This window comes from Sceloporus undulatus, chromosome 1, assembly GCF_019175285.1.
Source record: "Sceloporus undulatus isolate JIND9_A2432 ecotype Alabama chromosome 1, SceUnd_v1.1, whole genome shotgun sequence".
NCBI lineage: Eukaryota > Metazoa > Chordata > Lepidosauria > Squamata > Phrynosomatidae > Sceloporus > Sceloporus undulatus.
This window is the reverse complement of record NC_056522.1, coordinates 184,279,653-184,303,228: the sequence shown is the minus strand read 5'-3', so window position 1 is coordinate 184,303,228 and position 23,576 is coordinate 184,279,653. Positions and strand designations below refer to the sequence as shown.

Below are 23,576 nucleotides of genomic sequence, written 5' to 3'. Positions count from 1 at the left end.
ACTCGGAACAGCAGAGAGAGAAAAGTAGAATTGAAATTCAATTACAAGGTAAGTATGAATTTATTTAAACCACACACACACATAGACACTGCGATGGTTTTTAAACCCTGCCGCTTACTAACGATTGAGTGAGAATGGAAAACAGTCCACATTGATTTCTGCTTGAAGTATATTTTATCAGAAATGGCTTGTTAAAAATAACCGTTAAGAATATTGATTTGCAAGGATAAACTGATACACAGGAAATGAGCGCCTAAAGGGTAGGAGGAATGATCTGTTTTCTTGTTGCTGGAGGGAATGGTGACAATCTGAAGTCAACAAGATTGTTTATGCATCATGTTAGCCCCCTCTACAGGGGAATAATACTATTTGTGCATTCCTGATTCTCCCTCCCATGGTCTCCAAAAGCTGCCCAGTGATTTAAAAACAGCAGCTATTTGAAAGAAAAAAGCATTCAGGGAATCCTTGTATTTTTAAAGCCAAATCTTGATCCCAGGTGCAATTTGGCTTTATAACAAAGTGTACACTCACCCCACATTGCTTGTTTTTAAATATCAATAGCAGATATTGTGGTGTGTGTGTGTGTGTGTGTGTGTGTGTGTGTGTGTGTGTAACCAGTGTTATATTTGGTATTTACAAACTTATTTTTCACAAAGTAGACTTTCCACATTTTTTTGCTAGAAAAAAGCAAAAATTATTGTAATTTCACACAAGGAGAAAAAATTGATTTTTAAAGTTTCTTTCACATGCAAATAAAATAAGCAAAGTGGAAAACTATATGCATTTTGGACAAGTCTGCCATGTTGGTTTCACAAATTTGGGTGCTACTGCTGAACTGAACTCCCAAAATGTCAGTTGAAAGGATGCTTTTCAAATGACTACCAATCATTCACACTCAAGAACGGACTTGATTCACTCCAAGTCCACCGACACTGAAGTTTTGCTTGTTTAGTTACCTGTCTGCTCTCAACAACAGAGAAGGCTCTAGTCCAGGTGTCAGGGATGTGCAGCCTTCCAGATGTTGCAGCAGTTTCTTTCATCCCTAGCAAGGATAGCCCATGGTGAGGAATAATGCTAACTGTAGCTTAGCAACATCCGTAGAGCCACATCCTATCCCTATCCCATTCCTGCTCTGGGCCTTGTCGCTTATCACCTAATGTCATATTTCTGGAGGATCTGAAGTGCTGTCTCAGATTATATGACCACAGCATGCTGGGAGGAACATACAGAAGAAGGAGATCCTTAATGCATCCTTCTAAGCCATTTAAGGCTTTAAAGGTTAACAAGAAGTCCCTTAAACTAACCCTGGAAACAGTAAGATAGTAAGACAGACGAAGTTTTCTAATTGTTCTAATAGTATTTATTAACTGGACTAGGGAGCTGACTCAGGAATTTAGGATTCTACTATGTACCAACTATCTACACATACATACGCAGCACAGCGTGTGCTTACAAGCATCCTATGACCAGATTTGTTTGCCTTTTTGTACTACTTTGGCTCATTGCTAAATGGTCACTGGACTCCAATCATAAATGATCATGAAGTGCCTTCAAGTCATTTCTGACATATGACGACCCTAAGGCAAACCTATCATGGAGTTTTCTTGGAAAGCTTTTTCAGAGGGGGTTTGCCATTGCCATCCTCTGAGGGTGAGAGAGTGTGACATGCCCAAGGTCTCCCAGGGGTTTTCCATGGTTGAGTGGGGATTCTTCAATATGACACCCTTTCAAATATTTAAATATGGCTATCATGTCACCTCATAAACTTATCTTCTCCAGGCTAAACATATCCTCAAAGCTGTGCCTCTTACAGCATGATTTCCAGACCTTTTACCATTTTGGTCTCCCTCCTCTGGACACATTCCACTTCCTCCCTTTCAAGCAATATATTCCAGGGAGGTCATCCAGTGCCTCCAACCAAACTACTATGCCATGATTCCATAGGATGCAGCGATGACAGTTAAAGTGAAACCATAGTGCTATAATCATGTAGTGTCAATGAGCTCCAGGATTTCTTTTAAAAACAAAACAAAACCAGAGTTCCAGAGGTCAATTTCAGAGAGTGAAAGTTAGTTCATTAAATCCACCAGCATCCCCACTGGTAATTGTACAAAACAGCCACTACTTAAAACCCAATTCAGGGTAACCCTCTGGGTGACATGTAGCAATCACAGGTTGAAAAGAGTACCACAAGGAGTTTCCAGGAGAGAAAAGTGTGTTGTTGCAGTTTGTTTTTGTTTCTGTCACATTAGCCAAACTGTAACCAAAGATGTATGGCATTTCCCATTTCTAGGAGCAGATGCAGTATGTGGAAATGCTAGCTTTATAGTATGGCTGGAGAATACACATGGCATTCTTGTGGTTATAGCCATCATGTGGCAAGAGGCCAACAGAATATTTCAGTGGTTCCTGATGGACTCTTTCTATATTCTGCAATCACTCCAAGATTTACTAATGGAGGCCTCCCATGTATAACAACACCTAAAAATCTCATAACTAAAGCAGTTCACAGCGACATTAAAGGCACACAGAAATTGCATGAACATCTCAGTTTTTAAAATACTGATCACATTTAGTCATTACTACTATTGCTGGTACCACCTAAATAAGCATGTCTGAGGATTTAGGGCAAGCAACACTAATTTCTGCAGGGAAGGCAACCTTTATAACCCGTATAATGTGATGTTACTTGAGTAGAGGCAGAGATTTTATGGTGGCAGAAAAGATACTCTTAGATGTACTCATTGAATTGCCTCAGTGTTTGTGCATAGCCTTGACAGGTGCCAAAGAATTCCTCTGTAGTGTTAACAGATTTATGCATGCAAAAATCTATTTTAAGCTCTCTTTTTTTAGTTAAAAGAAAGTAGGGAGTTAGAATTACCATTTCAGTTGCCTAAAAGAAATTCATATTATTCCCGCAGCCATTTAAGTCTGTATTGAGGGCTGAGTGAAAATGGCCCCCTTTCATCTGCAGTCCCATTCACAATTGGTAAACTGAAGAGGAATTTTGGAGTCTTTTTTAGGACAGGGTCAGAGAAACAAATCAAAATGTCTGAGGAAAGGTTTGCCAGATATCAGTGGTGCTGTCTCACAGTGTTTTTGCTGCTACCAGAAGCATTAGCAGCACAGCAGCTCTGTGTGACTGCCATAATGCTCCCTTGGAATGACGCTACATCATTGGGTAACATCATTCCACAGGCCTTGTGGTGGTGGTGGTGGTGGAGGAGGTTGAAAATTAGTGGAGTCACTTCAGATGACACAGCATCACTTTGGGGAGGTGAGGTGCATTGCTTTGCAAAGTTACTTTTGTGGACATTGAATTCCCCCAACCATACTCGATGATCATGTTGGGGTGTGGAGAATATTATACTCCAATCGAATCTTGTGGGCACATGGGGAGGGTGACAAAAGTGCCTGTCCATTTTGGTTACCACCATCACTGAATTAACTAACACAGTAACAACAGCCACACTGCTTTAAAATGAGGCATTAGGAGAGCATACACCCTATTTTTAAGCGAAATCAACAAAGTGCTGGTTCTTCTACATGCCTCATTTTCAAGCAAAAGTACAGGGTGCTACTTGTTTTTGGCAGCTGCACTGCCAATAAGGGACAACCCTGGGTAGGTGTTTGTTTTGGGGTGTGTCTGTCAGTCCCTTGTAAATTGCCTACCCGTGCATTAAAATTATGGGCTACTTTCTACTCCTGTAAAGCTGGTTTCTCATCTTCACGTTTTTTTCTCTGCATTTCTTTAACAGTAGATTTTTAATGAGTCATATCCATAAACCACATAAAAATGGAAAGTAGAGCCAAAAGTAAAATAGAGCCAAAAGTTCAAGCATTACCTTCATAGGAGCAAGCTGGATGGGTGTGATGCATGAAGGATCCACCATAGGCTTCGGCCTATTTGCTGTATCTGCGAGTAAACTATGCCACTGCTGAGGTAGTCCTGTGAATTTTTGTTCTCTGGGATCAAATCCAGTGTGTACCCTGTGTTCAAAATTCGAAGGGCCAGAAATTTCTAGCTTTTTCTTTTTCTTCCCAAACATGGTGGAAAAACCTGGAGGATGAAAAATAAGACACATTACATTATTAAAAACATACAACATGGAATAATAGATGACAAAGACACACAAGAAATGAAATATATTTCAGGCATATGATGAAGTGGACTCTTATTCCCAAAAGCTTATAATATAATAGATCAGTGGTTCCCAAACTTTGGTCCTCCAGATGTTTTGAACTTCATGTCCCAGAATTTTTGACTGTTGGTAAAGCTGGGTAAAGATTCTGGGAGTTGAAGTCCACAATACATGGAGGACCAAAGTTTGGAGATCACTGTGATAGATACATTAGGCTTTAAGAGAGTGGTGGACAACTTCAGCAGATCTTGAGAATAGGGGTAATTTCCTGAGAGCCCCTAGGAATCTCACAACCTGCCAAAAATGTCCCCTCATGGGGAATGGCTGAAAGTACAGTACTTGGGAGTTGGCTTCTGGTTTGATTTTTTTTTTAATGTCAGTGGAAGGCAGGACAGGCCACTAATTTAGCCCTCATTCTGTTAGTATGGCCAATGTTCATGGATGAAGAAAATTGTAGGCGAACAATAGGGATGGAAAGAGTTTTGAGATTTCAGGATTCTTGCTGAAATTACCAATGTGGTACTTCCTGAGAATCACTGCAAAACATAGCACACCTTGCCTCAGAAATGCATACACTTGCAGGCTTCAGTTATGTTTAGCACACAAAAAAATCATGTACACATTTTTGAAAATGAGGATGATTTAAACACAGACATTTAAAAATATGCACAGATATAAACGAATGCATCTGGACAATAAGGATGCATTCCCATGCCGGATTTTTTTTTTAAACCCAAATTCTTGTAACTTTTTACAAAGAAAGGATGGGATGAAATAAAGGATGATTGAGAGCATCACAAGGAAAGTGAGACTGAGAGCTGTTCACACTCCCAACAAACAACACTGAGAGACTCAAGTTTGGGAACTACTGCTGTGAGTGAAAGGAGAAGATCATAATTTAGTAACAAACAACAGGTTTTGTATGCAGCAAGTATTAGGTGTTTCCAGTTAAAGGAGCTCAAAGCAGAGGGAGATGGAAACCTCTCTAAGGCCTCATTCCCACTGGCTTATAATGTGAATCAGGATGCGAATCATGGGTGCATCGTTTCTATTTGAGTGCACATTCGATCCGCATTGCTCCAATATCATTTCCATTGGAATTCGAATCTGAATTGATTTATCCTGAAAAATCCGAATTATTGGTTGATAAACCGGTTTGAAAAAAATAGCAGCTTTTTAGTGAGTTTTCCTGTGCCTCCTGAGTCTGATTCAGGGCAAATGAATGGGAACGAAAGGGTTTCTGAGTCGGGAACTTGGGGATTGGAGGAGCAGTGCTCAAGGGGCTGGCCTGGGGGTGTCACTTGCTTGTTCTCTTCCCTGCATTACCGGCACCATTTTCTCCCATTCGCATAGCCTTTCCCCTGGTGGACTGGGAAGCAGGGTAAGGCGATCATGGTACAGTGAGCTCCAAACACAGTAAACACATTACACCCCCTGCAACCTCCCCCCTGTTCCACATTCATAGACCGATGTGTTTAGAGAGCCATTGAACACAATTTTTATCTATTATTATTATTATTATTTTCTTTTTTTGCCTCTGCCTGAGCAGCTGATGGGCATTGCAGTACATGCCTGCTTGATCACTCCCCTCTTCTCTCTTTCCCAGATGGAGTCTGGGGAGAGACAGAAGAGGCTGGACGCCAAGGGATTGGGGGCAAAGAGAGGCTCCTCTTCTCTCTTTCCCAGAGGAACTATGGGAAGACACAGAAGAGCCTGGGACCCAAAGGGATTTGGGGTGAGTAGAGGTTCCCTTTTCCCTTTCCCAGAGGGGAAAAGCACCTAAGTGACTAATTGACTGTGACGTCAAGCGCTTAGGCACTTGATTGACAGCTGCTTTAAAAAAAAAAGAGGTTCCGGAAGGGCAATGGGAACAGGGAGCAAAGTAACCTGCTTCAAATTACCACAGGGTAAATACCAATGGGAATGAAAACAGGGGTAAAAAACCCCAGGTCTGTTTGCACCTGTTTTTAATGGGAACGATGGGTCAGATTCGAGTCAGAATCCACATCACAATCTGAGTCAGAATTGCAGCAAAATAAGCTGCTTTTTTTGCCCAGTGGGAATGGGACCTATGACACCTTAGAGCAAGGCTGCGAACTGTACAGAATGCCCCCACCAACACCTCCTCAGCCTACGTTTAAAAATAAATTGGCCAAAGAGTTAAAGATAAAGAGGATCTGTGGTTGGTTCTCCTAGCTTTTTTTTTTTATATAAAAAGGCTTAGAAGCATCTGTGACAGGATACCAAATGGGCTTTGGGGCAATAGAGCTAAGTAATAGAAGTTGAACTTTTCCTCCCTTAATTGATCCTCAGTCGAAGTATCCCCATACTTAATGTTTCTTTTATGATGACCTGGAAATATAAACTGGGGCCCAGGCATGTTCAATAAGTCCAAGAAAAGGCAAGTACTGCTGGCACACAACTAGCCCCCATTTGTGAAATGAAATGAAAACTGTTAACACTGTATTCAGTTTATACAAAAGATGGATGGAATTCTGTTGGGCACTTACAAATGTTACACACTTGTGGCTGTTTCATATTCACAGAATAAAGATTTGCAATTTATTTTATTCACACACACACACACACACATCACATTTTAGCTACCTATGGCCCAGTACATACTTGCTTGAAGGTCCAGAGTGGCGGCGACATTTTTTCCTACAGAGGGAAACTGCAGCCGCCAAACCATGTGGCTTCCCTCTGCAGGAAAAAGAACTTGCAAAAAGCGGGTTCTTTTTCTGCCGTGCCAGTTATGTCTGAGTGTGCCAATGGCGTACTTTTGATGTAACTGGCGTGATGTGACGTGTGGACATTATGTGTCCATTACATCACAATGATGGTGTCCGTGTACGTGGGGCACCAGCATTGTAATGCCACCACCTCGTAGTAGGGTTGCGGGGTGTGCGGTTGCTCCACCCCTGGTGGAGCGGCCTAAAGCACTGGTCTGGATCAGGCTTATATTTCAAAATTCAGAAAAGTACGAATACCAAAGGATAATTTCATTCAAGCTGAGACAGTGATTCAGAAAAAACAAATGGCTCATCAAAATATAAACCGAATGAAATTGGCTCCAACTGTCAATCTGGCTTGGTGTAAATCTACCTGGGGTTTAACTGCCATATGACTGTTACCTTTTTAGACTGTTGTTTTTCATTGGACCACTTTCTTTAATTTATGTACATTTTGTAAGTAAATGGTGTGGAAAATATTTGCAGTAAATAATAGAGTAACACTATCTTTGGAGCAAATACCACTCTGGTTCTAGTTCCCAGTAATTACGGGAGAAATGAGATGCCTAATTCTCCTTAAGCTGACAAACTCACTAGCTTCTTTATCTGCCTGCAGCCTTGAAATAACTTTAATCACTTTGCTTGCCATTCTTATCAGTTCCACAGTTGGACTGAAAATCAGTAAGAGTCTGCTCACATACAGTTCCAAAGCTTAAAGAGTCAAAATGCAATGCTAGATCCTGAAAACTAAGGTGACTGCTGAGCAGGTCTGCTTGCAGAACCAATTTAAAAGATGGATGGGGAAAACTGGGAACAATTCTAAATGTTAACTACAGGACTTAACTAGAGAAGAGGAAGGGAAAACAAAAGGCCCCTGTGCTTAGTCAGGTTTAGGGTTAACTGATGTGGTTGGAGGGATACAGCTACAGAGTGTGGGAAATGAGGGCATTGCTACGCAAATCAAAATTCCACCCCAATGAAATTTTCCCTTCAGTCCTCACATGTCTAGCATTGCAGAAACTGACTAGATTACCGCACTACACTCTTATAGTGCTCCTATTACATTTTAACTGGTCTGGCTACTTCATGTTGCTTTTGGGAATTTGCAGTTTAAGGAGGGGATTTAGAATTCTCAGCCAGAGAGCTCTTAGGCCTCACTGAACTACAAACCCCAGAATGCAACAGAAGGCAGCCAGAGTAGTAAAAGTTGAATAGCAGCAATATAATAGTGTAGTGTGGTAATGTAATGAGCCACTGAAATTTGTTCACACCTAGAATCTTTGTATTTACTGTGTTAGCATTCTCTTATTATCTTTGCCTGATCTTTTTCTTTGGGTGCCTAAACTGTATTTATAGACACTCCACTTGAAATTTTACATTACTGCAATCTTAGAAATTTGGAGACTGAATGAAAATTTTATTCGGGGCAGAATTCTTATGTGGGGGCTATTTTATTGCCCCCCCTCCCAAATTGGTGTTGTGACTGAGGTGGCCACAAATCTCTTGACAGAGGACAAATCTGTGTTAGTAAGACTAACTGGTCCAGTCCAAGGCTAGTTTGAAACTCAATCATCAAATGGAGTGAGAGCAAGGAGGGGACTTCAAGTTTTTCATCAGCACCTGAAAAGAAGAATTTGCAGGCACATTAACCAGCTGGTCACAGTTATCCCACTGTGGCGAGACAGACTGTGCTTCTGTTCAAATTATATTGTTTGCAAATTTGTGCCTATCCATAAATTAGTATAAGCATATTTTATGTCAATTGGTGTCCTCTTTGTTTGACAACAAGCTTCTTCTCTTTGGGAGTTGTGTAAATCAGTAGCCACCTGAGAACTTCACTATGCTATGTGAAACCAGACTGATGGACCAGTTGACCCATAACAGTCTGATTGGGAAAAGTGTTTATTGGGGGAATAAATATTGAGCCAATTGTGGTGTGGATTGAAGACCACTTTACCAAGAGCCATACTGTGTGTAGATCCAACATACCAGCAAGAAAAGAGAAAGGAAAGCAGTAAATTACATCCAGAAGCCAACCTCATCTGTCATCAGCTCAGCTGAAGGTGACTTCAATGTAATCAGTGAAAAAAAAGCATAAGTTGGTACAGCGTGAAAACAAAATAAGTAGACCTAGGCAGAAACAAATGGCACCAATTCTATACAGTACATTCCAGGAAACTGTATTTAGCTCAAAGCAGCAACAGGGAAAAGACACCAATTTAAAACAAATGACTCCTTCCACCACTTTATAAACCTGTCACATATACTCACTGTTTAATTATTGTAATAACAAAACTAACTTCATATAGTTCTGTCAATTACGTTGTATTTTACTATGCTAATAAGGTGCACATTCAGAGCTTGCTTTTAAAACTATTAATTCTGAAATAGAGTGATATACTTGGCAGGTGAAATAAGTTTCCAGTAATTCTCAGACTTTCAGGGAGAAAAAAATCTGCATGCTGAGATAACAGCAAGAAGGAAAAGAAAGGCTAGGACATAACTCCAGGGCTATGTTTATGTATCCACACAGGCTGACACATATTCGAGATAAAAAACCTATCAGTTTGGCAGTGGAAGTTGCATAGCTTTTTATCTTTCAAGTATGTTTCTCTAACTTCTGAAAATAACAACAACCCACCACTGTTCTTCTAACAGTGTTTTGATATGTGAAGTTGAAGGCTTTCATGGCCGGCATCCATAGTTTTTTGTGGGTTTTTCAGGCTATGTGACCATGTTCTAGAAGAGTTTCTTCCTGATGTTTTGCCAGCATCAAAGCCCTTGCAAATAGGAAACCAGTCAGAGTCAGGGGCTTTCCCAGCAGATAATGATCACCAGTTAGCAAACACTAATCCTCTTTTGCATTAGCCTCCCAGTCTGAGGACTGCCATCAGCACAGAACAATACACATGCAAATCACTCCTGCATTCCCAGGCTCACACAGTATATATACACCCACTTTTTCCAGGCAAGCATGCTCTGAAGAAGCTATCCACAGATGCTGGTGAAACATCAGGAAGAAACTCTTCTAGAACATGGACACATAGTCTGAAAAACCCATGAAAAACTATAGTGTTTTGATATGTAAAAAAAATGCTATGCATGAACTAGGGTTGGGTAAAGATGTGGTCCTTCAGACAATGCTTGACTGCAGGGTCAGTCACCCCATGCCACTGACTATCCTGGCTTTTGTTGATGAGAGCTGCAGTCCAACAACACTATAAGGGCCATACATTCTCCATCCCATTATACGCTATAACTTAATGCATACATATAAAATGAAGGAGTGAGGAACCTGTGGCCCTCCTGATTCTTATTAGAATGCATTCCCCTCCATTTCCAACCTTTGGACATGCTGGCTGGAGCTGCTCAAAACTGGAGTCATGCAACATCTGGTGTTCCATCCTTTCCCTCATTTCTCACTGGAAGACTTCCATTGTTCAGTTGCAGAATAAGAGATAGCAAGGGTTAAGCCCAAAGCAAGTACAGACGCTTGCTCTGGCAAATTTACCACTTCAGAAGAGTTCTACTTCCAGGTTAATAATGGATAATAGCTTACAGTTCATTACTAAACCTAAAAGTTAAATGTAAGACTTAAACTATTAATGTCCACCTTATAATGCTGCCCAGAGTTGCCCAACTGGGGGGAAAGCTGCCAGTCTCTTGTACAAAAAATCATTTTACTGTTGTTTTTTTACTGAATCCATCAGGGAGTGCTAGTTCATTTATAAGCAATATAGAACTGTACTTGCTATTCCTATTGCTAAATATCTATGCAACTTGTGTGGTAAATACAATTTTCCACCCAAGAGGGAAATGATGTATCTAAAAAACTAACCAATGATAAGAGAAAACATCAAGAGCCATGATAAAGATGATATGACATGATGAGTTAGACATTTTCCAAGTCTAAAACTTCAAAAGAGCCACCTTCTTCCCTGGGCAACTCATAAAATTTTTATCAAAGTGATATTGTAGCTCTCAAAGAAAAAAAATGATCCCAATTCGGATCAGGCAAAAAAGTAAATGTGATAATCTCCTAATTCATTTTCTGGATCTGGTCAGAAAAGTATTCGCTAGGTATCTTTTACCTAGGCTAGAAGACTATGAGCTATTGAACAAAGTACTGGGTTATCAAGAGGCAGAGTTTCAAGCAGCAGTAACTACCACAGACCACTACTGTCTTTAAATCATCTTATTTAAAAACACACATAAGCAAGTAAGCAGAAATTGTGGATCACCTATGCCTCTGTAATGTGCAGTCTCAGCTGGGCAAATAGGTAATGACCACGCAGTTCTGATCCAAGATATTGATCTTTATTAGAACCCCAAATGAAGAACTTGAGTGTTCAAGGATGCCTTTGTCAGGGACCCAGATGCCCAGTGGGAACAGGCTTATAGAGAAGATTTTCATTCCTGGAATAAACATTGCTCCAACGTGGCTCAATCGTCCTGAAAAGGTGGAGGAAGCACACATATCTAAATGTCTGGAGTGCTTCCTCAATCGTCAGGGAATCGTCACTCCTTCTTAGCATCCCTAAATTGTCACAAGGGGACGAGATTTCCTATGAATGCAAACTTTGCATTCATAGGAAATCCGCTGCCCAGGAATGATTCGGGGATGCTAAGGAGGGAGCAAGGATTTCCTGACAATTGAGGAAGTGAGCCAGGAGTTCAGACACACATGCTTCTGCCACCTTTTCAAGATGATTGATTGAGCCACATTGGAGCGACATTTATGCCAGGTATAAAAATCTTCATACAGTTTGGTCTTCATACAGTTTCATAATGTCCAGACACCATTTGACAACACATTTATGTCCATCTATCATAGTCTGCCACCATTCTATTACCTTATATGGTTCGGACATACAAGGGTGTGTGTGTTCAGGACTCTCCGCTCATATCTACTACCACAGTGGCTTCGTCTAGTCCACTCACAGATAGGATCCTATTGCTTAGTTATGAATCTGTAACTTCCGTTTCACACCAAGATTGTTCCACATTCATAAACTCTACATAGTCTCTAGTTTAGGGACTATGAAAGCTCCCCAATCTCCACTTCCTGGCAAGTGGACACTGCAATCTCCAGCATGAGGCGGAATTGCAATAGGGTCCTGCTTCTGCCTGCTGCACTGGACACTGCTCATAGGAAAAGACAAGACCAACAGTCAGCCATTTTCTGACCGACAAGGGTAGGGGCTGTGAAGAACAGGCAGAATTATGCCAGGATAAGAAAAACCAATCAGGAGTCAGCTAGCTACAGCCAATCAGGAGTCAGCTGGTGACAGCCAATAGAATGTTGGCTGATAAGAGGAAAAGAATTCTGTTAGTGACAGTTGGAGTCAGTTAGGGTTTTGGTTTCAGACAGTTAGGGTCTGGTTGTGTGAAAGTCCAGAGATTAGGGGCTGTGAGAGATAAAGTTTGGAAGGAGCTTAGCTGTATGACATTGTCTGATAGGGAACAAGTTCAGAAGTGAGGGACTTGGTTCTGATATAGCACTCCAAGTGAGGGAGTTGCTGGTCTGATATCCTGAGCAAATGAGGTCAGAAAAATAACAGTAAATCAGGATGGTGTGAGGGTCCCAAGTGAGAATAATGAGTTCTCTAGAAAGGGAGAGGGAGAAATAACAAGTGTAACTAAGGACCAAACAGACAGGCCAAAATAAAGCTGCTTCGGGTCACTTTGGAGGTATGCTGTTTAAATGACACACGCATCTTAAGAGGTTAGAAGCTGTGCCAAAGCTGTGCTCCACTCCTTAGGACTGGAATGTGGCTTTGGCGCAGCTTCCATCCTCTTAGGACGCATGCATCATTTAAATAGCATACCTCCAAAGTGACCCGAAGCAGCTTTTTTTTTTGGCCTGTCTGTTCAGGCCCTTAGTGCAACAAAGTGAAACAATAACAAGTGAATGTTCCAACTGAACAAGTGAAACATTGTTAAATTGTTTTTCAAATACAGTTTTATTGCTCATTACAAGCTTGCCTGGGTCTGAAATAAGGACCGTCTATACTCAACTATCAGTCGATCTCATGTATAAGCCGAGGGCCAAAATTAAGGAGTTTGATATAACCCATGGATAAGTCAAGGGTCAAACTTAAGGGCATGTAACTAAAGGATGAACAAAGGAAAACAATGCCAAAGAACTTGCAAAATGGCAGGAGGCATAACTGTTTGTGTTCACACTGAAAGATGGATGGATGAAAGAACAGAGTGGGGTTAGTGCTTCCAGGAGAGACTACACTCTTGCATTTCATCAGGAGATGGTTTCTATTTTTATGAGAGTTTAAGTACAGTACTTACATCGGCCCATGGATAAATCAACTCAGATTTTTTGGGGTCAATTTTTTGACTAAAATTTCTAGATTTGTACATAAGTATATGCAGTAACCATGCTACTAGATACCATCTGAAAGTGAATTCTAAAAGGGAAAATAAGCGGTTTTGGTGGCTCTTGTCACATAATTTGGTGGCAGCAGTGGGATAACAAAACCCATTGTGTTGCCACAAGAGGAAAATAGTTGGGTGAGTGAGACTCACTGTGAAAGGGGTCCCCACTGATCATGGTAACGTCTTCCCAATAGATGTGGAGTATGGGGATAGGGAAAAGATTCACTGCATAGCACTGGGGCTATAATGAATTGTCTCTTTCCTAATCCCTGCATTTGAGCAATTTGCCATAATAGCTAATGGAACTATGAGAAGGGTATTAGACATGTTGCTGGTTTACTGCTTTTCTACATTAGTTGAGGTGGGTGTATGACTGCTCCAGCTTTGCAAAGAGAAACTTGTGCTACATCTTCTATGTAGCACACAGGTTTGGGCCACTGGTAAGGTGCACCTATTGGAATTTGTCCTAAATAACTCTTGATATTGACATTAGTAATTCCCTCTTCAGCTTTTGCTGGTCCATCTACAATGGCGATGTTTCCCGTTCACTTTGTGGCATAGAAAATAATTAACTATTGACTGCAGGTTCTTTTTGCTGAATCTAGTTTTTTTTCCCCTGAGGACTGTATGTGTTAAAAATGAGCAATTCTTCATGAAAAGGACTTGTTATTTCCCGTACAGCATATTTAAGTTTTTCTGAAATCCATCTATGGACTGCAGAGTGAGAGTCAGGTGAAGGCAGATAAAACCAAGGCTATTGTATATGGTTTAGCAGTTTCATAATGCCAGCGTCTTTGTTTCAAACTAAACCCAACCTATTCCTAAAAATCTTGTTTTCCTTTATATTTTTCGAATGCATTTCAAGGTATTCATATTTTTAATATGATATTCATATTTTTATAAATACCATATTAAAAAGATATCCATATTTTTAATTAGAGATATGCTTTCACGGAAATGCCACATAATCTGTTGTCATCTGCAGTCTTGGATGGATGCCATGGGAAAAGACCTTTATCTGAGATATTGCGCCGTCACTATGCTCAGCATGAGGTTGAACATCTGCAACACATTCTGTTAAACTATAATATTTACTCAACTATCAAGGAGAAATATTTGAGCCAAATCCTGGCCAAAAAAGCTGAGATTTCCACACCACAAAGTACTGAATTACTCACTCTAAGTGTCTGATAGACACAGTGACTATAAAGGTTTCATGTCTTTATGTCTTATTTATTTATTTGCATCCCATCTTTTCCTCAGCTCTTGGATCCAAGGCAATTTACAAAACGTAAAACAGATACAGCTAAATGTTGACATCAATCAAAAGTTAAGATATAAGTTATCTATAGAATTTAAGATAATTAAAAGCAAGGGTACATGCTGAAGAGTAGCAAATCTAGACAATACAGTACATAAGTTAAACACTCTTTCTCAATGAGCAGTCAGGCAAAAGCATTTTTTAAATAATCTTTATTAATTATATACAATTAAAAGAAGGATATCCATAGCCATACTCACAACTTATTCATATCCATTTCTTAACTATAAGAAACTATTCCCTTCAATTCCCTTCCCTTCCTCCTCTTAAGCTTAAATGTCTGTTGTCTATCTTAGCTATTTTACATATCTTCCTCAATAGAATTACATTTATCTCCTTTGTCTCACAGTTATTACCACCTCTTTTGCTTACTTATCTAAAATTGTACACTTCCCCACTATGCTTCACTCATAGTATCAAGACGGATTATTTCCTCACCTCCTTTCTATCTTTACTATTAAGCATATTCCTTTGTTACTTTCTTACATTGGCGGGTTATAGACCGTTGCTTTGAGGCGGTCTCCCGCTGGCGCCATTTGCTCCGTGAGGGAGCCGCAGCAGCCACACTGCGCGGAGCAAAAAAGAAGCTCCATTTTGGAGCTTCTTCTTGCGCTGCCTCTATGATGTTGCGAGGCGCCTGGGGCGGACTTGCGACGTCATAGACGCCGCGCGACGTCCGGACGCACAGCGTCTGATACGTAAAGATGGCGGCGCCCATATGAACAGGACGCTGCCATCTTGTACTGCCCCTTCTTAACCCTAGTACGTATAGAATACGTACTAAATGGCGGTGTGTAACCCACCACAATTACTTTAGCCTTTAATTTCCCCTTTATATATAATTCTTTCAAATTTGACCAGATTAATTCATCCTCTTTCCGTATATCTTCTTTAAGCTTCATTGTCAAGAAGTCCATTTCAAACATTTCTAAACTTTTCTCCAACCATTCATCTATTTCTGGTATCATTTCCTTTCTCCAATATTTTGCTAGTGTAATTCTGGCAGATGTAAAAAGCGTTTTAAAGACAACTCTCTATATCATCTTAGTAACCCTGATGAATTTTTTTTAATTTTTTTAATTTTGTATTTGTTTTACGACACAAATGAAAATATTTATTAGTCTGCACACCACTGGCAGGTCTATTTTGTCGTTTTATTTTTGTATTTCCATTGTGCTGCAACATCTTCATCATCTTGCTTGCTAGTTCTTGGCAGGTTTCTCTCCCTCTCTCTCTCCCAATTCCCCCCCCCCCATTCAACATAAAAGGAAGAAAGCTGTAATCATGAGTTTTATCCATGGCTGTGTCCACACTGCAGAAATTATTCAGTTTGACACTACTTTAACCACCATGGCTCAATGCTATGGCATATTGGGAATGGTAGTTTTTCGTGGCATGCAGCCCAAGTCACCCCCCCCCCAAGTATTCCCTAGGATTAGAGGACAGACATGTTAGATGCTCAGCCTCCTTCCCTCATCTCCTATGGCTATTTTTGCAGTAGTGAAGCCTGAAAAACACCTCCCCTACCTTTCTAAATCCTAAATGAAGATTCTTCTGGGGATCAGTTCTGGCAACTTTGAAAGGAAGCCTGCATCCTCCCAGGAAACAACAGAACCAAAACAGCCAATCTGGCTGTTGTTTTCAGGTTTTAACCAAAGCCAGTGCACCTCCCTTCTAGGGAGTTGTGACTTCATCTCAAGCTGAAGCTGAAACAAGAAGCCAAATAGTTCACCCTCTGCAGCCTCGGTTTTGGTGATCTTTCAGGGTATGTGCAAATAGGAGTGAAAAAGCTTGCCTCTTTAAAGTGTTGATTGACACTTTGAAGGAAGTGATCCACAGTACAATTCAAATCATAATTTATCACAATGCTTCATTAAGTGTTGTAAAATGGAACTTCTGGCACTTCCCTCTTGATGTTAAATTGTTTTTGTCTTAAACAGCAACCAGAGCCTGTGTGATGTCATAATTTCAGCATTGGATTATGACTATGCAAACCTGGGTTCAGATCCCCACTCGACCATAGAAACCCACTCAGTGACCTTGGGCAGGTCACACTCTCTCAGCTTCAAATGACACTGGGGGGAAAAACCTCTCAACAAATCTTGTCAAGAAAGCCCTGTGACATATTTGCCTTAGGGTCATCACAACTTGAAAATGACTTGAAGGCACATATCAACAAAACCCAGCAATTTTCTCTCCTGCCAAATTAAAACCCGGACAAATTTAGTGTTGCAGCATTTTGCGATTATATGACTTCCTGACCTTTGGATGACAAGATGGTTTAACTTGTGGGCAGGAAGTGAGATTCACCAAAAACTGATTTAAAATGTACATACATTTCTGTATTTTAGGGTGCAGCTACATTGTAGGAATAATCAGTTTGGCACAATTTTAATTGTCATGGCCTCACCCTATAGAATCCTGGAATCTGTGGTTTTGCAAGACACCTGCATGCTTTGGCAGAGAAGGCTAAAGACCTTGTAAAACTACAAACTCCAAGATTCCACAAGATGGAGCTATTGCTCTTAAAGCGGTGTCAAACTGCATTATTTCTACAGTGTAGATGCTCCCTAAATGACTCCAAAACTTTTCAAAGTTGTTTTTTGTGAATGATGTTTCTGTTCTTACAAGTGCAGAGAAAAAGCAGTTCTTATTATTGTAGATAGGGTAGCCCTGTTGACCATTAAATATCTTGGCCTTTGGATATGATGGTAGAACAAATCAACTCGATGTGTAGTTAGGAATATAGCAAATATTACACACACACACACACACAAATACACACACACAATATACTTTATGTTTTTAGAATTAGAATGACAAAAAGGAAGTGGGGAGGAATCTAGCAGCACTTTTAAGATTAATTTATTTCAGCACGAGCTTTTAAGGGTTTCAATCCACTTTTTCAGATGCACCAATAGGGTGATGTTAAAACCATAAGTATTCAAGCACAGTTACACAGTTGTGGGAAGTACAGAAAGTTTCAAAGTATGACACTGAACTTAAACTTTCAAAGAGTTGTGTAAGATGATACAGGTTTGTCAAGTGGCTCATCATGCAAAAGCAATAAGATCTGCTTATCCAACGTCAACTCCCTTGAAATAGGAAAGTCGTCTGAGAGGAATTGTTTTATTAGATCATTGTAACAACTTATGTCAACTTATGAATATATAGTGCACCAGGAAACAATTGTCTCTGTTGATACCTCTGCTAATTTGTCAATATATTTCAATTCAGCTATTTCATCTTTCAATTTTCCTTTGCCTTTTAGTTTGTTTGTTATGAAACAGCTATTTGAAGGTCAGAAATTTAATGTACAGAAAGGTCCAAATATTTAACAACTGGTTCTGGGGTGTTGCCATTTTCCATTGTCCTGTCCATTTATCCTCTAGCACAGCAACTGTCCTGTTTGTCCAATGTGGAGTGCAGATGGGTAATCCTGACAGAGGATGACATATATCTCTCATGTTGTGGGTGACATTATTAGACCTCTAATATTGATTCCAGAGTAGATGGAGGGACAGAGTTAGCATCTGGGTTTGTAGCAGAGTCTTGTCCCTGTATATCCATCCACATTATGTGTCTTGTTGTAGGTGAGTAGTTATTTAAGGTTGATGGGCTGTCTATAAGCAAAGAAAGGCCTCCCACCAAGAGCCTGTGAAATGGCAGTTTATACCAGTTGTTACTTCAAGACACAATCAAAGGTCTTCCTAGTCCAGCACTCTGTTTCATGCAATACCCAGAAAAATGTTGTGGGGAACCCAGAAGTGGGTCACAAAAGTAATAGACTCCTTCAGCTACTGGAAAAATTGCCTGTCAGAAAAACCAGCAACAACCAGATGTAAAAAAAAGAAGTGCTACATTTCTCATTTTATTCATGCTTGGGATTTTCATGCTGACTGAAGAAGTCTACCCTGATCAAGAATATGTTGAAGCAAAAAATACTACATTACTGTGGGTTTTATAGATTATAATTACAGCAGTTAATACTGTCACTTCATGCTTCTTCTGCTATTGTAACAGTATCTCAATGCTCTGAGTTGTAACAACAGATCATACTGTAGAAACAATATTTAATCAATGAATTTTCATTCTGAATGGCTGGAAATTGGGCTGCGATGCCATTTCTATAGCAGGGAAAGGGAAACATTTGTACTCCAGATGCAATGACCTCAGTCTTCACAAGCCCTAGCAAGTATGGCTGATGTTAAGAGACTGTCACTGTAGCAGCCTCAAACTTCTGGAGGGCCCAATGTTCCTTACCTCTGCTGGAGAAATATGAACTCTAATGACAGAACAGTCTGCCTTGGGTAGAAAATCATTGAGCATTATTACATGACAACTTTGCAGTTTGAAAGCCAAGCCACTGCCAGAAAGATAGATACTAGAGGGGGATGGACACACACACATGCACATTCATTCAAAGTGTTGTTAGCTTTAATTGCAGTTTCTTTCATTTTGGAAAACAATTAATACGCAAGCCTTTTTAGCTGATAATAAGAAAGCCCTGAAGCCCTGACTTGGACAGAGACACAGAGCTCAGCAGCACTTGCATGGGAGTGTAAAGAATGCCCACAGATTTTCTTAGCCTTAATGAGAAAGTATGTCTTGACACATCAGGGGGTCATTCAGATGTTCAGGATTTTAGCATGACGGTGTGAATCATCTCACTCACGCATTCCGTTATTATTATTATTATTATTATTATTATTATTTATTCTATTTATTTATATACCACCTTCCTCCTGGTATAGAGACTCAATGCATTATTCACACTATGGAACTGCATCTCTTCAAGCTCAGTTGCTCACACATGCAAAAATTCAAATAAAATGGAATCGACAATGCAAATGCATTCAGAACACATTCAAGTCATGCAGTGTTTTATCCTGGGTCTGTTCAGGTAGGTTCACATTAGTTATTCACATTACCAATGATGCAGATCTTTTTTTTAAAAAAACCTCAGGAAAAACCTGGGAAATCAGGAAAAACCTGATATCAATTATCCCGGATTAAGTGGGTTCTTGGCAGCCTTGCCCCAACTTAATCAGGTGCATTCAAGACCAATATAGATTCAACCCAGATTCATGCTGGATTATTTTTACAGTGTGAGTGACACCCCCAAAAATGGTCAGCTACCATGAAAACATATTTGCAAAAATCTCTCTCTCTCTCTCTCTCTATCTATCTATAATGATTTTTAATATTATATTAAAATAATATTAAAATATACATATAAAAACCCTACATTTTGTTCAAATAATATCATTTTTTTGCAGAAATTAACTCACACATTTCTGTATAGAAACAGTCAGTTTTGCACACAATAAGCAAAAACATTTGTTTTTCTGGGCAAAAACTAGAAACCCTGCAATAATGATTTTTCATTAAATAATCTTGACCTGCAAGACATCATGGAAAAATTCATCAAACAGGGAGAAAATGTCCAAGGTTATTTCTTCTTACATTCAAAAACTATATAAGTAATGATTTATATCCCTACTTCTGCATATAAATTATTTGATTTTCAGCAGTGAATTCTGTCTATAAACTAGTAAGAACTGACAACGGGTTTTTACTTTTTAGCTGTATGTTTTGAATTATTTTTAATCTTCTCCATAGTCTAATTGATGTTGACCTTTTGTATGATTTAACTATATAATTGTTGTTGTTATTTCTGTCCCAACTTTTTCCCAGATTGGGATGCAAAGCAGCTTAAAGCAAATAATAAAAAAAAAACACCACATTGTTAAAAATTCAGAAAATACAAAAGTTGAAAAGCAATTAAACAATCAGAAAAAATAAAACTGGGTTAAAACAGATTATTATTATTATTATTATTATTATTATTATTATTATTATTATTATTATTCACACACACACACACACATCAGCACAGCAATTACCAATATCCAGCACATTGTGAAAGATGGGCCTTCATCATTACTCATCAACTGTCTGTCAGAATAGAACAGTCTTTGCCTGCCTGCAAAAACAAGTACGTAGAGAGAGTGCCAGTCTAACTACTCAGGGAAGGAACTGACAGTACATTTATGGTATTTCTTTTAATTTGTAAACTGCCTTCAGTCCTGGTTTTAGAGAACAGAAAGGAAACAAATTAAGATGACAAGTGGCATCCTGTTAGTGGATGAAGTTGTTTTACATTGGATTTATGCCATCGTAACTCACTCTTTTGGTTGTAGTGGAGGTTGGAATTCTCTAGCAACAACTAAGCCCACCTTTTCTTGGCTGCAACCCTCACAATATGAACATTTCCTGGCTGATGGGGAGTGGGGAGTGAGTGGCAGAAAAACTTCCAACTATCTCCCTATAGCTGAATGCACAGCAAAGACCCAATCTACAGAGAGGTCTAGAGGACCCCTAGAAGTCCCTTTGGATGTTTGTTGCTGTAGGGAGATATAAATATAGGAAGATAGCTGGATGCTCGTGTGCTCCTTCTCCCCCTTCCTCCCCCTGGACAGGAAATGTTGTGTGTATGTGTGAAGGGGGGTCTCTAGCTGAGAAAAGCTGGATGAGGGGGTGGACAAGAGATATACTGGAGGTATCTATTAGAACTATTGTTCTATTTAGAAACTATGCCCTATGAGGAACGACTTAGGGAGCTGAGGATGTTTAGCCTGGAAAAGAGAAGGTTAAGAGGTGATATGATAGTCCTGTTTAAATATTTGAAGAGATGTCATATTGAGGAGGGAGCAAGCTTGTTTTTGCTGCTCCAGAGACTAGGACCCGGAGCAATGGATGCAAGTTACAGGAAAAGATATTCCACCTCAACATTAGGAGGAACTTCCTGACAGTAAGGGCTGTTTGACACCCTCAGAGTGTAGTGGAGTCTCCTTCCTTAGAAGTCTTCAAAAAGAGGCTGGATGGCCATCTGTCAGGGATGCTTAGACTGAGAGTTCCTGCATGGCAGGGGGTTGGACTGGGTGGCCCTTGTGGTGTCTTCCAATCTACGATTTTATAATTCTATGATTCTATACTGATGACGGTGATTCTCTCTCTTCTGCAAATTTTATTTCATACTTATGCTATGCTTTTGACTAGTTCTTTTTTTACCTATAAGTCAACCCCATGTATAAATCGAGGGCAAATTTTGGAGCCAAAATTGTAGATTTTGATATGACCCATGGATAAGTGGAGGGCACTCTTTGCACCAGCCTCAGCAGTTGTTTCAAAGGTCACTGGCTACGAAGGAAGGCTGAGGTGGTCTGGCAGCAATCCCCCAACAATCAACACACACAAACCACTCTCACAAACATACACACACAACAGAGAGAGAGAGGGAAGGAAAGGGGGAGGAAAGCACTCACTCTCTGTCTCAGCAGCTGTTTTGAAGCTCACTGGCTACAAAAGAAGGGAAGGCATTTATCTGAGGAGCTTTCAAAGTAATATTACCATATAAATTTACCCAGGATTCTGAAGTCAATTTTGGGGCATAAATTTGTCGACTTATAGTTGAGTATATATGGTAGACCACATTATAATGAACAATGTATATTGCAAATTGGCACCGCCTAAGTCATTGGGAGAATGCCTTCATAATACACTGAGTGTTACTGGTCAGCATTTTTGGTATAATGCTAAAGAGAAATGGCAGAGACAAGAGGCAAACCTCTTGGCACATGGAGCTTAGTATTGCTATCCATCCTTTCCACTCCCAACCATTCACTTCTTCTGGAATGCCTCTTCCAAACGTGTTAAAAAAAAATACTGCTACAGATGCCACTAGAATATGGTTATTGGGGTCCTAATGGATGGAATCCTTTGTGTTATAGCAAACATCTTGATTCTTCAAAGGCCATGCCTGTGCAGGGAATGGAGGAGGAGGAGAAAGAGCAAGAGATAAAGAAAGAACAATCCCTAAAAGATGCCTCACAGAGAGAATCTTCAGAATACCAATGAAATTGTGTTACATGTACAGCTCTCCCTTCCACCAATGAGCGTAAGGTGCTATGAATGGCTTTCATCCTTTCCCACACTTAATCATCACAACAATAGCATTATGAGGTAGAATAGGCTGAGACAAAGGTACCTGGCTCAAGTACATCCAGTGAATTTCCTAGTTCGATGGGGACTTGAATGTAGATCTCCACTGGCCCAATGCCAATAGCATTTAAGTGCAAACCCACACCCCAGCTTTTGGGGAGGAGGATTTGAAGTGCAATGACCACATGGGGCCCCTGAGGACCACATGTAGACCATGAGCCATGCAAGTCTCACCTTGATTTAAGTGAGCATGAGCAAGCAACATCCAATTCATGGTTTCCCTCTGCACACATTAACTTGTGGACTTGGTGCCCACACAGCTAGAGAGGATCATGCTTGGGGGCCCCTAATCTCATTTACCAATCAAACACATTTTCTATGTTAATCATTACCCCATCCCCATTCCAATGTCACTGGAGCCAATGCAAGATGGTGAGAAGAAAACATTGAAATAAGGCCAAGCCATCTGAGCCTTGCCATTGTCAATGTTTCTTCTAAAGGACACAATACCTTGTTTATTGTTGAACATGCCTTCACTGGTCACACCACAGCACAGCAGGGTGTCTCGGGATGGTTGCCCCATGAGAAACATCTAATAGAGATGCACAATGAAATAAATTCAACTGAATAAAAAAACAAAACCAAAGACAATGGGGGAGTTGTACAGCAAAAATAGTAAACACTAGCAGATTAAAACCAAAGAAACACTGTTGTCATTTGGGGAACAGTGCCCGTCCTTTTCTTCCCTGAAAGACACTTTTGTATTCCCTGTTGTAATGCATCAACTGATATAATAATAAACAGATCATCTAAAATAAAAGCCCTTGAAAAAGAGTGAGGACTAGCCTAGCCTTCTTTCTGAGGTCAGTGGTATGGCCAGCCTCTGGACTGTAGTTCCCAATCTTGAGTCCACAGATACTATTGGACTGCAGCTCCCATCATCATCATCATCATCATCATCATCATCATCATCATCATCATCATCAT

The 23,576-nt window shown here is 40.1% G+C and overlaps 1 protein-coding gene across 4 annotated transcripts in view; it reads right to left on the bottom strand.

Annotated features, from left to right (window-relative positions):
* The window catches only part of PAK5 (p21 (RAC1) activated kinase 5), a 148,479-nt gene that overhangs the window by 62,548 nt on the left and 62,355 nt on the right, over positions 1 to 23,576 (bottom strand). For 3 of the 4 annotated variants that reach the window (XM_042445112.1, XM_042445109.1, XM_042445111.1), the window contains one exon: positions 3,846 to 4,060. In XM_042445112.1, coding sequence (XP_042301046.1) covers positions 3,846 to 4,049 — 204 coding nt within the window. In that variant the 5' untranslated portion in view covers positions 4,050 to 4,060. Of the gene's footprint in view, positions 1 to 3,845; positions 4,061 to 23,099; positions 23,182 to 23,576 lie in introns of all 4 variants that reach the window. The other variant, XM_042445108.1, reaches the window with a different exon arrangement.